General features: G+C 45.0%; 1 protein-coding gene across 2 annotated transcripts in view; it reads left to right on the forward strand.

Moving 5' to 3' along the window:
- Positions 1–16,166, forward strand: part of ADGRA1 (adhesion G protein-coupled receptor A1) — a 961,549-nt gene that overhangs the window by 359,076 nt on the left and 586,307 nt on the right. For both annotated transcript variants that reach the window (XM_044298088.1, XM_044298089.1), the window contains one exon: positions 3,287–3,448. In XM_044298088.1, the coding sequence (XP_044154023.1) occupies positions 3,287–3,448 (162 nt within the window). The remainder of the gene's footprint in view (positions 1–3,286; positions 3,449–16,166) is intronic.

Raw genomic sequence — 16,166 nt, forward strand, 5'->3', positions numbered from 1 at the left:
GGCAAACGGATCCGTCCAGACTTACAATGTAAGTCAATGAGGACGGATCCGTTTGAAGGTGACACTATATGGCTCAATTTTCAAACGGATCCGTCCCCCATTGACTTTCAATGTAAAGTCTGGACGGATCCGTCTGAAGCTACTTTCACACTTACAATTTTTTCAACAATATAATGCAGACGGATACATTTTGAACGGATCCCATCGTTTGCATTATATGAGCGGATCCGTCTGAAGTGTGAAAGTAGCCTTAGCTAAGTAGCTTGGTGTTCACCAACTAGCTTAGTGGCCACCTATGTCTAGGGCCTTTACTCCACCAAGGCCGGGCCCCTTGGTGACACACTCCTGGTGCAAACAACACCCCCTTTCCATGCTTTGCCGGGACTTTTCTGTTCTCACCCAGGCTCCTCTGGGTGAGATACACCCTTTCAATGGCTATCATGTGGCCCTCTGGCAGCTCCACTGCCACACTAAATACTGGGGTATTTTTTTATCCCTACTGTGGCCTATTGTATACTTCACTATACACAAAAAGAGGGGATCACCAACCCTGGTGTACAGCTAGGGCCTATTTTCCAATATTCTACCGTTTTTAGAGGGGCGCTGACACACTGCTTTTTTCCACCTTAGGGACATGGCGCTTTTATTTGGGAGAAAAAAAACGGCTTTGCCCTTTGGGTCCACTCTCAAACCCATTTGACACAAGCATTCCTTTTTACTGCACGTTTCCAATGATGCATTTTATTAGAACAATATATCTTCTTACATTTTCTCTGTTAATCAAGTTCCTTTTGAAATCTTTGTTCTACATTGTAGTGAGACATTGCAAGAGGTTCCCTTGTGCCCTTATGGAGCTTGAGGCCAGCCAGTGCTCATAAATGTCTGATAGATGCAGTTCCCACAGTGGTACATTTTCTAATAAGGCTACTTTCACATTAGCGGTAGCAGGGTCCAGCAGGCTGTCCCGGCAGGGGAACAACCTGCTGGATACATACTAATACTAACCCATGTGTGCCACCAGAAGTCCGCTCTGGCCCCTTTAACTATCAGCATGCTGGAGTTTTTGTCTGGCAGCATCTCAGCATGTTTTCCGAGCTGGGGCCAGACCTCCGGCCCGTCCTCATTATAGTGAATAGCGCCGGAGCGGACTTCTGGCGGCACACATGGGCTAGCATTATTACGGATTCGGCAGGCTGTTCCCATGCCAGAACAGCCTGCCAGACCCTGCTAATGCTAAGTGAAAGTAACATTACACCCACTTCTATGGGACTTACAGTGCACAGTGTGTTGGTAGTGTCCATAAACCCAGCCACCTCTCGCAGCCCGGATGGGGAAAGGTGGGATGGGGTCCTGTGGATATACCATAAATGTCTGAGATGAGAATCCTCCTTTAAAGGGAATCTGTCACCAGTTTTATGCTATTCTATTTCTAACCAAGGGCAGTATGACCCTGGTGTTGCAATATTGTATTTCATTGGTTTTATGAGAAATTGTAGTCCAACCAACTCGATTTGAGCTAAGGTAAGAGTGGACACATTTGTATGAGCCAAATGGTTATCTATTAAGATGGCAAGCATAGTAGGCAATAGGTAACTGACCATGGTTGCTATTACTAAGAGTAACTGAAAAAACTATTTGTAGTGGCATCCATTCCCCAGCCCTTAGTCGATCACCTAACACAGGCTCCTCATAAATGAGATCCTATTTGGAAAAAGTTTGGCCACTGCTGCATTTAACAGATGTCTTTGCAAACCTATGACATTGAATGGATATACTGGGAGTAACACAGCACACATTATACCTCTTCCTTGCACTGGTTTTATTAGATGTGGGAATTTAATTAATGCGGCAGCATTATTCCAACTTTGCTCACAGCTAGAATTTTTTTTCTTATCAGTTGACGATTCTCACTATTTCTCTTAAAATATTCCCTTTCATATCAAATACACGTCTAGAGATGACATCTCCTTTTCAAATACAATTCCCACTATTTTATTAGGCATGCATAAAAGCTTCATGCATTTATTAAAATGTCTGTATATCTAAAATAATGATGCTTTCTGACTGCAAATTCTAATGGAAATGCATTGCAGAATTGCTGGGGGCTAGTGCTCCGAAAATAGTACGCACCATTCAGGAGAAAAAAAAAATTGAAAACAACACATTCCATTTGGAGTAAGTAATCAGGGCACTTCATGCAGAACATTAGTGAGGTTGGTACAGAAAAGCTGCCTCAGAAACACAGCGATTTCCGTAGAAGGGTTGAGATAGAAGAATCTATCAGAAGTTAGATGCTTCAGTTAACTTGCTTTTTTTTAGCAGTCGATGTTGTACAAGGATCCAACAAAATTAATGGACACCTTGAAAATAAACTTTTTTACTGTACGGTTTCCTCCTAAATGCAAAATTAGGCAATTTACTAAATGATCTTTAAAAAAATTCTACCATTTTGCTGCTGTAGAACCTGTTCAACTCCTTCACATCGCTAGTAACACAGCTACTTGTGACATGGATCCAACAGCACAATGTCCTGGCTGGAAGGCTCTCTATGTCCTGTTTCCCCTGTATTAGTAAAAGCAATGGGGATGGAAGGAGTTTTACATCAGATCAGACTGTGAAAAAGGATGTAAAAAAACACAAAAAACTGTCTTCAGGCATGGCAGATTACACTCCCTTTTCCATTAGAGTGTAGGGAGCCTAGGAAGAGTGTTGAATCTCCTTAAAGCAGGTATGTCCAAACTGCGGCCCTCCAGCTGTTGCAAAACTATAACTCCCAGCATGCCCTAATAGCTGTAAGCTATCCAGGCATGCTGGGAGTTGTAGTTTTGCAACAGCTGGAGGGCCGCAGTTTGGACATGCCTGCCTTAAAGAGACCACTCCTGTATGGAGACTTATTGGCAATGCTACATAGGAGATTAATATGCAAAGAGGTATCTGAAGGAGAAAAAACATCTCGCTAGTTCTTCCTCTTGAAAGTAGCTCCTTATGGGTCAAAATAAGACTTTCTATCAAGCCTTGGGATTTTTAAGGAGATTCACATTCTGTTTATCAGTGTTGAGAGAGAGGATCTATTTTGGTGACCTGAATGTTATTGAAAGAAATAAAACATGATGCTCCATAGATGTCTATAATGTATGTTCTTCGACTGCACATTAGGTTATAGCGATCATATAATGATCCTATGAATTACTATATCTCAATAAGCACTTTCTATGTAGGCCACTAGTCATTTAATAGACTTCAGGCACTGATTGTATTACTCTAATTGAATCTTTTTCTCTAACAGCTTGGGGATATAATTATAGAAATCGCAAGTAACATAATGTCAGTGAAAGACCACATTTTGTGGATGGCGCAGAACGAAGCCAAAGCCTGCACCAGAATAGTGCACTGTCTGGAGCAGATATCCGGGCTGTCTTTGAGCGGTAAAACACAAGTCTTGTCAAAGGTGAGCATCTTGCTGAGATCTCTCAAAGAAGTGAATTTGCTATTAGAATTGTATCGTATTATTGTAGTAAGACCAATCATAAAATCTCTCATTTAGCACTATTTATGCATCATTTTGGGAATTAAAGTTGTCATGTTTATTACCCATTATTTTCAATGCATAGTTATGCCAGCAAACATGGAGTAAACTACCATTACCATGAAGTAGAAATGTATTGTAGTAATGTGTTCATAGACAACACGAGCTCACAGAACGAGATCACTAAGCACTGCAGTGAAGAGTATGCAAGAATCACCTGTCCTTGGAGGTAACACTCACTACTCAGTCTAGAAGCAGCATCAGCACAACTGCTCATCACAAGCTTCATGGACTGGTTTTCTTCGAGCAGCCGATCAATAGAAACCCATTGTCTGAATTGATGAATCGCCATCTGAAGACGGCATAATTGTAAAGTTTGATGGAAGAAAATGGCTTTTAATGATTTGGGAGGGGGATTGAGTCTAATAAATGGGTTGTTCATGATTAGAAAAATGCGCCTGATTTGGTTCCAGATCAGATTCAGTACCATAACTGTTCAGGGCCTGTTTCTGGTATTCAGTTTGGACGCGTTCACTTGAACGGAGATGAGCTGCAATGCCTGACACAGTAGATGGATGAGAGTAGCACTGTTCTTTTTTTGTCTAATCCTAGACAACATCTTTAAAGAAAAATTCCTGCAATTTTGTCCCATACATTTTGAAATCTTTCATAAAGGATACCTGCTCATGTGTTTTCCAGACACCCACTCCAGTATATACTTTCTTGTGTGGAAAGTAGATCAGTCTCTCCTGTGCGGATGACTACCTGTGAACTACAAGATTACATTACCACCTGTCAAATCCCACCTGGAATATTTCGGACCCCGGCCCACCCAGTTCTACCCTCCTTGTTCCACTTTATGTCCCTCCATGTATGTACTGCTGAAGATATAATTTCTGCCGTATCTGAGAGACCAGCAGTGCAGTGAGTCCCTATAATGATTACCAGCAGTTATAAAACTCCCCCGGCTCACCCTTTTTATATTATCCATCAGTGTAGGCTCTCCAGTGTATTCCTATGTAACATAGCTTCACATTGCTCTCCCTTGCCCAATGTTTATAAATGCTGACAGAGAGAAGTCTATCACCAGCAGGAGGCAGGGAAGACAGGCTGACTCTGTATCGCACAGGAATACACTAAGACTGTGCAATATGTCTGTGAAGGTTCTCGTTTATCCAGGTCATGGTATATCTGTAAAGAATAAATCAAGGCAACTGGACGTACTGTAGATTTCTTGAAAACGTTTCACTCGTTCTTCCAACGAGCTTTCTCAATTCTGAGTGACTGTACAACAATTCTGGAATTTCCCTGAATTTTTGTACAGTCACTCAGAATTGAGAAAGCTCGTTGGAAGAACGAGTGAAACGTTTTCAAGAAATCTACAGTACGTCCAGTTGCCTTGATTTATTCTTTACAGCTAAGACTGTGCAGTGTAAGTTAGGAGACAACAGTTTTCCTTTTGCCACTTTAAGTATAAATTTTCCATACAGTGACCTTTTAGATCAATGTGGCCAACTGTGTAGTAACAATTTAGAGAAATTCCTTTCTTGATTCAACATGACAGTACATAATAAAATGTTTTGCGAAGTTTGATATGTAAGTATTTGACAGCCCTAGCCTCAGCCCATCCAACATCTTAAGGAAGACAACCACAAGTCAGGTCTTACAAATCTTCAGTGCCCAACCTCATTAATAATTTTGTGTTTCAATAGACAAGATGGCATTAAAATCTAGGTGAAAGTCTTCCAAAAAGAATGGAGGTGGTAGTAGTAGCAAATAAGGATCCAGTACCATATTAATGCTCTAGTTTTTTTTTTATTTGGAACCCAAGAACTTTAAAGTGGTTGTCTCACTTCAGGAAATGGCATTTATCATGTTAATTGGCAAAGTTAACATGTTAAGTGACAAAGGTAATACAAGGCACTTACTAAAGTATTGTGATTGTCCATATTGCCTCATTTGCTGGCGTGATTCATTTTTTCATCCCACATGCTTATTTCCAGGGGTTATGACCACCTTGCAATTCAGCAGTGGTGGCCATGCTTGCACTCTATAGAAAAAAGTAGCAGCCTCTCTGGTGGCTGGGACCTTTGGAGAGCACACAGGCAAGCATGCACAGTGGTACTTGTCCTGGCCACCTCATATCTGCGATGAAGCAGTGGCTGTAACCCTTGAAAATGAGAAGTGTATAATGCGATGGAAAAATGAATCAAGCCAGCAAAAGACGCAATATGGACAATCACAATACATTAGGAAGGGCCTTGTATTCTTTGTCTAAATTATTAATGCCATTTTCTGAAGTAAGACAACTCATTTAATTTATTGTAGGCCTCTGAAATAAGAAATTCAACAAATACATGTGGATATGATGTCGAAATGGTCCTGGATACCATAGATTATTATTTTTTGTCTACCTAGACAAAGAAAGCTGAATATCATTTTGTATATTCTTTCTACACACCATACAATAGATGTTTTCCTGCTTTAACAATAACTTGGCTGACCTCAACTTCCAGCAAAGTCGTTGATGCTTGCTATCAATTAACCTGGTAATTGGGCTATAATATGTATGTAACTTGCCTCTAAAGTGTTTTCACATCATAATACTACAGAGAGCCATTTGCGTGTATGGTTTTGATTATGATAAAAGAGGGCAGAGGTAGCCGAGCAGAGGATATGCTTAGCAGTATTTTCAGCTCCATCTCTCAATGATAAAATGAAAAGCCTGGAATTGTGAGCGGCTGGCATTGATTAGTCCCTTGGAAAGCCGCAGCATCCAAAGCAAGTGTTGACTTCTTATTCTTGGCCATTGGAGACTCCTTAACCTTCTGGTTTGCATTAACCTTTTGTCTGTTACACACGCCCAGTGATTCATTTTTTAAATATCTACATTATATTTCGCACTGTACATAGGAAAAATATTCCCTTTCAGGTTCTTAAAAGGATAAATCACCTAAATTCAGATAGAACACATTGAGATGAACTTGGATTTAAGAATGTGTTTACCTATAATAGGCAGGAGATGGGATGGGTTTAAAATAGGAATAGTAAAGTAGTTGTGTCTGACATTATTTGCAATAACATTATTTTCTTATTGAAGTCATGAATATTTCTATATGGCGCATTGATTAGAAGTAAAAGTCGGGTACTACACAACCAAGTTGTATTGTGGTAAACACATGCATAAAATTATTAACTAAGAAGATGATGTAAAGGTTTGCCTCTATCACAGTCTGAAAGCACTTAACTATATAGGGGATAGAGCTCCAAAATAATAAAACGAAAAACAAAAAACTTTATTGGAATCACTCATTAAAATGTCAGTTTGAAATAGCTGATTGAACTTCCAATTGTATGGTGAATATACTGTGGCTCTGAAATGTCTTTTATGGGGACATTATAAAAATACAAGACTAGGCAATTCCCCGCAATCATAATGATGACAGTAGGTCGCATATTGTCACAGATGGTGTTGCAGAAAGCTGGAACTTATAAATAAACTTGATCCCAAACTAAGGAGCATATGGGTGAGCCCTATAAAACCCCTAGAGCTCTCCCTGACTGCTATGCCCATGCAAAGGTCTTTATGGTAGACGATTGCATGTCCACGTACCTCATACTTTGTGACACCTGAAAACCCTATAATAGTCAGGGGACACGATCACCGGCTCCCTGCACTTAATACGGACGGAGTCACCTAGAATCAAACCAGCAAGGAAACACAAATAAAGGAAACAGACTTATCTGAGGAATCAGCAGAAGCAGCATCCAGCAGTGAACACAATCCAAGAAGAAGTATAAACCGCAAAGTGAGGCAGTATGGGAGGGAATATAAAGGGAGACAATTAGTGTAAATAGGTGACAGCTGGGAGAAGGAAAGGAGATGACAAAGTGAAACCAAAACAAAGAACTTCATGCAGGTAGAGAAGAACATCTAACAGACCTTCTCACAGAAGTGGCGGTGACACATATACAGTGAGAAAGACAAACTGCACAAACAGAACTCATTAGTGTCTCTCTCAAATAATGAAACAACACACAAAGTGTATAAGATATAATGAGAAGTGGAAGTTCAAACTTGATTCTCTGGTACTTTGCGCTGGCCAAGGCAGCAGAAGGAGGAGTACTTATTTAAACCTCCTGGTCTAGTTGGACTGACTGCTGCGACACTCCTCCCAGGGGAGTGGCTGCTGACTTTTTAAGGAGCGCACTTTGGCGGCCACTAGGGATGAGCGAACTCGAACTGTATAGTTCGGGTTCGTACCGAATTTTGGGGTGTCCGTGACACGGACCCGAACCCGGACATTTTCGTAAAAGTCCGGGTTCGGGTTCGGTGTTTGTCGCTTTCTTGGCGCTTTTGTGACGCTTTCTTGGCGCTTTTTGAAAGGCTGCAAAGCAGCCAATCAACAAGCGTCATACTACTTGCCCCAAGAGGCCATCACAGCCATGCCTACTATTGGCATGGCTGTGATTGGCCAGAGCACCATGTGACCCAGCCTCTATTTAAGCTGGAGTCACATAGCGCCGCCCGTCACTCTGCTCTGATTAGCGTAGGGAGAGGTTGAGGCTGCGAAAGTAGGGCGAGATTAGGCAGATTAACTCCTCCAAAGGACTTGATTATTGATCGATCTGCAGCTGTGGGTCATTGAGCTGCTGATACTCAATTGCTCACTGTTTTTAGGCTGCCCAGACCGTTTGTCAGTCACATTTTTCTGGGGTGATCGGCGGCCATTTTGTGTCTTGTGGTGCGCCAGCACAAGCTGCGACCAAGTGCATTTAACCCTCAATGGTGTGGTTGTTTTTTGGCTAAAGCCTACATCAGGGTGAAGCTGTCACACCAAGTGCATTTAACCAGCAATAGTCTGTTTATTTTTTGGCCATATACTACATCAGGGGCAAGCTGCGCCTGTCACCAAGTGCATTTAACCCTCAATGGTGTGGTTGTTTTTTGGCTAAAGCCTACATCAGGGTGAAGCTGTCACACCAAGCGCATTTAACCAGCAATAGTCTGTTTATTTTTTGGCCATATACTACATCAGGGGCAAGCTGCGCCCGTCACCAAGTGCATTTAACCCTCAGTAGTGTGGTTGGTCAAGCTATCACACCAAGTGCATTTAACAGCAATAGTCTGTTCATTTTTTGGCCATATACTAAATCAGGGGCAAGCTGCGCCCGTCACCAAGTGCATTTAACCAGCAATAGTCTGTTCATTTTTTGGCCATATACTACATCAGGGGCAAGCTGCGCCCGTCACCAAGTGCATTTAACCCTCAGTAGTGTGGTTGGTCAAGCTGTCACACCAAGTGCATTTAACCAGCAATAGTCTGTTCATTTTTTGGCCATATACTACATCAGGGGCAAGCTGCGCCCGTCACCAAGTGCATTTAACCAGCAATAGTGTGGTTATTTTTTGGCCATATCCCAGTCTAATTCTGTCACTAAATCCATACCGGTCACCCAGCGCCTAAATACTAGGCCTCAAATTTATATCCCGCTAAATCTGTCGTTACCGCTGTACTGTTCTGGCTGGGCAAGTTATTTAGTGTCCTTCAAAGCACATTTTTTGTTCAGGGTTGAAATACAATTCCCAATTTAGCAATTTCATAATTTAGTGGTTTCTGCTATATCAGAGCTATTTGAAATCTATCCCTAAAAGGGTATATAATATTCAAGGTGCACATAGGGTCATTCAGAATAACTTCACACACACGCTACTGTGCATTTCCAAGTCTAATTCTGTCACTAAATCCATACCGGTCACCCAGCGCCTAAATACTAGGCCTCAAATTTATATCCCGCTGAATTTGAATACAATACATTGGGCCAAATAATATTTTTGTTGTTGTGGTGAACCATAACAATGAGGAAAACATCTAGTAAGGGACGCGGACGTGGACATGGTCGTGGTGGTGTTAGTGGACCCTCTGGTGCTGGGAGAGGACGTGGCCGTTCTGCCACATCCACACGTCCTAGTGTACCAACTACCTCAGGTCCCAGTAGCCGCCAGAATTTACAGCGATATATGGTGGGGCCCAATGCCGTTCTAAGGATGGTAAGGCCTGAGCAGGTACAGGCATTAGTCAATTGGGAGGCCGACAGTGGATCCAGCACGTTCACATTATCTCCCACCCAGTCTTCTGCAGAAAGCGCACAGATGGCGCCTGAAAACCAACCCCATCAGTCTGTCACATCACCCCCATGCATACCAGGGAAACTGTCTCAGCCTCAAGTTATGCAGCAGTCTCTTATGCTGTTTGAAGACTCCGCTGGCAGGGTTTCCCAAGGGCATCCACCTAGCCCTTCCTCAGCGGTGGAAGACATAGACTGCACTGACGCACAACCACTTATGTTTCCTGATGATGAGGACATGGGAATACCACCTCAGCATGTCTCTGATGATGACGAAACACAGGTGCCAACTGCTGCGTCTTTCTGCAGTGTGCAGACTGAACAGGAGGTCAGGGATCAAGACTGGGTGGAAGACGATGCAGGGGACGATGAGGTCCTAGACCCCACATGGAATGAAGGTCGTGCCACTGACTTTCACAGTTCGGAGGAAGAGGCAGTGGTGAGACCGAGCCAACAGCGTAGCAAAAGAGGGAGCAGTGGGCAAAAGCAGAACACCCGCCGCCAAAAGACTCCGCCTGCTACTGACCGCCGCCATCTGGGACCGAGCACCCCAAAGGCAGCTTCAAGGAGTTCCCTGGCATGGCACTTCTTCAAACAATGTGCTGACGACAAGACCCGAGTGGTTTGCACGCTGTGCCATTAGAGCCTGAAGCGAGGCATTAACGTTCTGAACCTGAGCACAACCTGCATGACCAGGCACCTGCATGCAAAGCTGCAGTGAACTAAACACCTTAAAACCAAGGAAGTCACTCAGGCTCCCCCTGCTACCTCTTCTGCTGCTGCCGCCTCGGCCTCCTCCTCTGCCTCTGGAGGAACGTTGGCACCTGCCGCCCAGCAAACAGGGGATGTACCACCAACACCACCACCACCTCCGTCACCAAGCGTCTCAACCATGTCACACGGCAGCGTTCAGCTCTCCATCTCACAAACATTTGAGAGAAAGCGTAAATTCCCACCTAGCCACCCTCGATCCCTGGCCCTGAATGCCAGCATTTCTAAACCTCTGGCCTATGAAATGCTGTCATTTAGGCTGGTGGACACAGACAGCTTCAAACAGCTCATGTCGCTTGCTGTCCCACAGTATGTTGTTCCCAGCCGCCACTACTTCTCCAAGAGAGCCGTGCCTTCCCTGCACAACCAAGTATCCGATAAAATCAAGTGTGCACTGCGCAACGCCATCTGTAGCAAGGTCCACCTAACCACAGATACGTGGACCAGTAAGCACGGCCAGGGACGCTATATCTCCCTAACTGCACACTGGGTAAATGTAGTGGCAGCTGGGCCCCAGGCGGAGAGCTGTTTAGCGCACGTCCTTCCGCCGCCAAGGATCGCAGGGCAACATTCTTTGCCTTCTGTTGCCACCTCCACCTTCTCGGCTTCCTCCTCCTCTTCTTCCACCTGCTCATCCAGTCAGCCACACACCTTCACCACCAACTTCAGCACAGCCCGGGGTAAACGTCAGCAGGCCATTCTGAAACTCATATGTTTGGGGGACAGGCCCCACACCGCACAGGAGTTGTGGCGGGGTATAGAACAACAGACCGACGAGTGGTTGCTGCCGGTGAGCCTCAAGCCCGGCCTGGTGGTGTGTGATAATGGGCGAAATCTCATTGCAGCTCTGGGACTAGCCAATTTGACGCACATCCCTTGCTTGGCGCATGTGCTGAATTTGGTGGTGCAGAAGTTCATTCACAACTACCCCGACATGTCAGAGCTGCTGCATAAAGTGCGGGCCGTCTGTTCGCGCTTCCGGCGTTCACATCCTACTGCTGCTCGCCTGTCTGCGCTACAGCGTAACTTCGGCCTTCCCGCTCACCGCCTCATATGCGACGTGCCCACCAGGTGGAACTCCACCTTGCACATGCTGGACAGACTGTGCGAGCAGCAGCAGGCCATAGTGGAGTTTCAGCTGCAGCACGCACGGGTCAGTCGCACTACGGAACAGCACCACTTCACCACCAATAACTGGGCCTCCATGCGAGACCTGTGTGCCCTGTTGCGCTGTTTCGAGTACTCCACCAACATGGCCAGTGGCGATGACGCCGTTATCAGCGTTACAATACCACTTCTATGTCTCCTTGAGAAAACACTTAGGGCGATGATGGAAGAGGAGGTGGCCCAGGAGGAGGAGGAGGAGGAAGAGGGGTCATTTTTAGCACTTTCAGGCCAGTCTCTTCGAAGTGACTCAGAGGGAGGTTTTTTGCAACAGCAGAGGCCAGGTACAAATGTGGCCAGCCAGGGCCCACTACTGGAGGACGAGGAGGACGAGGATGAGGAGGAGGTGGAGGAGGATGAGGATGAAGCATGGTCACAGCGGGGTGGCACCCAACGCAGCTCGGGTCCATCACTGGTGCGTGGCTGGGGGGAAAGGCAGGACAATGACGATACGCCTCCCACAGAGGACAGCTTGTCCTTACCCCTGGTCAGCCTGGCACACATGAGCGACTACATGCTGCAGTGCCTGCGCAACGACAGCAGAGTTGCCCACATTTTAACCTGTGCGGACTACTGGGTTGCCACCCTGCTGGATCCACGCTACAAAGACAATGTGCCCACCTTACTTCCTGCACTGGAGCGTGATAGGAAGATGCGCGAGTACAAGCGCACGTTGGTAGACGCGCTACTGAGAGCATTCCCAAATGTCACAGGGGAACAAGTGGAAGCCCAAGGCCAAGGCAGAGGAGGAGCAAGAGGTCGCCAAGGCAGCTGTGTCACGGCCAGCTCCTCTGAGGGCAGGGTTAGCATGGCAGAGATGTTAAAAACTTTTGTCAACACGCCACAGCTAACTGCACCACCACCTGATACGCAACGTGTTAGCAGGAGGCAACATTTCACTAACATGGTGGAACAGTACGTGTGCACACCCCTCCACGTACTGACTGATGGTTCGGCCCCATTCAACTTCTGGGTCTCTAAATTGTCCACGTGGCCAGAGCTAGCCTTTTATGCCTTGGAGGTGCTGGCCTGCCCGGCGGCCAGCGTTTTGTCTGAACGTGTATTCAGCACGGCAGGGGGCGTCATTACAGACAAACGCAGCCGCCTGTCTACAGCCAATGTGGACAAGCTGACGTTCATAAAAATGAACCAGGCATGGATCCCACAGGACCTGTCCGTCCCTTGTCCAGATTAGAAATTAACTACCTCCCCTTAACCATATATTATTGGACTCCAGGGCACTTCCTCATTCAATCCTATTTTTATTTTCATTTTACCATTATATTGCGAGGCTACCCAAAGTTGAATGAACATCTCCTCTGTCTGGGTGCCGGAGCCTAAATATATGCCAATGGACTGTTCCAATGTTGGGTGACGTGAAGCCTGATTCTCTGCTATGACATGCAGACTAATTCTCTGCTGACATGAAGCCAGATTGTCTGTTACGGGACCTCTCTCCTCTGCCTGGGTGCTGGGCCTAACTATATGCCAATAGACTGTTGCATTGGTGACTGACGTGAAGCCTGATTCTCTGCTATGATATGAAGACTGATTCTCTGCTGACATGAAGCCAGATCCTCTGTTACGGGACCTCTCTCCTCTGCCTGGGTGCTGGGCCTAAATATCTGACAATGGACTGTTGCAGTGGTGGCTGACGTGAAGCCTCATTCTCTGCTATGACATGCAGACTAATTCTCTGCTGACATGAAGCCAGATTGTCTGTTACGGGACCTCTCTCCTCTGCCTGGGTGCTGGGCCTAAATATATGCCAATGGACTGTTGCAGTGGTGGGTGACGTGATGCCTCATACTCTGCTATGACATGCAGACTAATTCTCTGCTGACATGAAGCCAGATCCTCTGTTACGGGACCTCTCTCCTCTGCCTGTGTGCTGGGCCTAAATATATGCCAATGGACTGTTGCAGTGGTGGCTGACGTGAAGCCTGATTCTCTGCTATGACATGCAGACTAATTCTCTGCTGACATGAAGCCAGATTGTCTGTTACGGGACCTCTCTCCTCTGCCTGGGTGCTGGGCCTAAATATATGCCAATGGACTGTTGCAGTGGTGGCTGACGTGAAGCCTCATTCTCTGCTATGACATGCAGACTAATTCTCTGCTGACATGAAGCCAGATTGTCTGTTACGGGACCTCTCTCCTCTGCCTGGGTGCTGGGCCTAAATATATGCCAATGGACTGTTGCAGTGGTGGCTGACGTGAAGCCTTATTCTCTGCTATGACATGCAGACTAATTCTCTGCTGACATGAAGCCAGATTGTCTGTTACGGGACCTCTCTCCTCTGCCTGGGTGCTGGGCCTAAATATATGCCAATAGACTGTTGCATTGGTGACTGACGTGAAGCCTGATTCTCTGCTATGATATGAAGACTGATTCTCTGCTGACATGAAGCCAGATCCTCTGTTACGGGACCTCTCTCCTCTGCCTGTGTGCTGGGCCTAAATATATGCCAATGGACTGTTGCACTGGTGGCTGACGTGAAGCCTGATTCTCTGCTATGATATGAAGACTGATTCTCTGCTGACATGAAGCCAGATTCTCTGTTACGGGACCTCTCTCCTCTGCCTGGGTGCCGGGGCCTAAATATCTGAGAATGGACTGTTCCAGTGGTGGGTGACGGGAAGCCAGATTCTCTGCTATGGGACCTCTCTCCAATTGATTTTGGTTAATTTTTATTTATTAAATTTTTATTTTTATTAATTTCCCTATCCACATTTGTTTGCAGGGGATTTACCTACATGTTGCTGCCTTTTGCAGCCCTCTAGCCCTTTCCTGGGCTGTTTTACAGCCGTTTTAGTGCCGAAAAGTTCGGGTCCCCATTGACTTCAATGGGGTTCGGGTTCGGGACGAAGTTCGGATCGGGTTCGGATCCCGAACCCGAACATTTCCGGGAAGTTCGGCCGAACTTCTCGAACCCGAACATCCAGGTGTTCGCTCAACTTTAGCGGCCACGCTACGGTCGTCATATTGCCGGGGCTACGTTTAGCTGCCGCTCGTTATCAGAAGCGTGAAGCAGTGATCTGAGTTGATCATTTTGTTATTTTGTTTCAATCTAGGCACACCAACTCCTGATGAATGGCTGGCGGTGTCCAGCTAGAAAACGCGTCGAGTGGGAAGCGGTTTAGAAACAAATCACATCTGTAGCCTGTTTGCAGTGAGGGCCATATGAATAGGCAGCTAAATGTAGGGCACACACTAACTTTAAAGCCTCCTTAGCTGCCATTTGATTCAAGTGAGCATTAAGTAAGCTCCGGTGATCTGCAGTGGGTTAGCATGTGTATGGCTATAAAAAGGTGAACGTGTGCTGTATACATCTGTACCCTCACTTTAGTGGGAACCATATAAACTTTAAACCACCAACCTACACCCAAAACAAATAAGGGGGGTTAAAGGGCTTGGTTATTGTGTGGCTCCCTAAGTGTTCGGTAGGAAAGAGGCAGATAGTCATTCCAAACTGACATTTTAATCAGTGATTTCAATAAAGTTATTTTGTTTTTCATTTTATTCTTTTAGTGCTCTATCCTCTATATAGTTAAGCGTAAACAGATGCATGATACTGATTCACACTATAATCAAAGTATCTTCAGAGGCTGAAGCTCCATAGCAAAATCCAAATGATTACCATTAACCCTCCATGTGGGTTCACTAATACCACCTCAACTGGAAAGGTTGGGTACCAGTGTTGATCCATCTCTCCGACAGCATCAATGCTGTAATGAACACCATTTGTTGTCATCTTTATGGTTCCTCTATCAATACCATGGTGTTCCTCTATGACAGTTATTCATACAGTAGCTACCTGCTAGACATATCAATTCTAGTCCAATAAAGAACAACTATCCAATTCCATCATTGACGTGGCAAACCCACTTGAAAAGAGGTCAAATTGAAATGGCTCGTAATGGCTTTTTTAACCTTTTCAAGCTTTTCAGAAGTGATCCTTTGGACAAAGTCAAAATAATAAGTGAAGTTAAGGCATTCAAAGTAAAGTGCCCTAAGATACAGTACAAGAAGGCATTTCTTCCTGAGAGAGAAAAAAAGGTTCAGTCTCTAGACACATTGAGGTTTCTTTAATGTACCTAAGAAGAGTAATAATGCGGAATAGTCATCTCAGGAACTTTTTTTTGTGGAAACCATTGATGGATTCCAGAGGCCTTGGTGATTTCTTAAAATAATACCATTACATATGGAATCCCAGGCCATTATGAATGTTAATTAAGTCCAATCACCACATTGGGTGAAGTAGGATTTTTTTTTAACCTTTAAAGGCTATGTACAGCTGTGTGCATCCTACTTTCACTTTGTGCCAGTCATCTAATAACCCTTATCTCTAATTTAATAAGAGGTCATAAACCTATTTAAGCCACATTCTTATCAGTAAGATAAGGATTGAGCTTTTGTAATGGTGCAGAACCCCAAACACCCAAACAGAGTTTAAACAATGGTGGATTTATTAAATGATGGCAGTAAAGTCCAGACCAGAAATCATATGCAGGGAATCAATCCAAATAATAACTTGTGCAGGAAAACTCACAAGGGACATACAGACCAGGCAAA

The sequence above is a fragment of the Bufo gargarizans genome, chromosome 6, assembly GCF_014858855.1.
Source record: "Bufo gargarizans isolate SCDJY-AF-19 chromosome 6, ASM1485885v1, whole genome shotgun sequence".
In the NCBI taxonomy this organism is placed as follows: domain Eukaryota; kingdom Metazoa; phylum Chordata; class Amphibia; order Anura; family Bufonidae; genus Bufo; species Bufo gargarizans.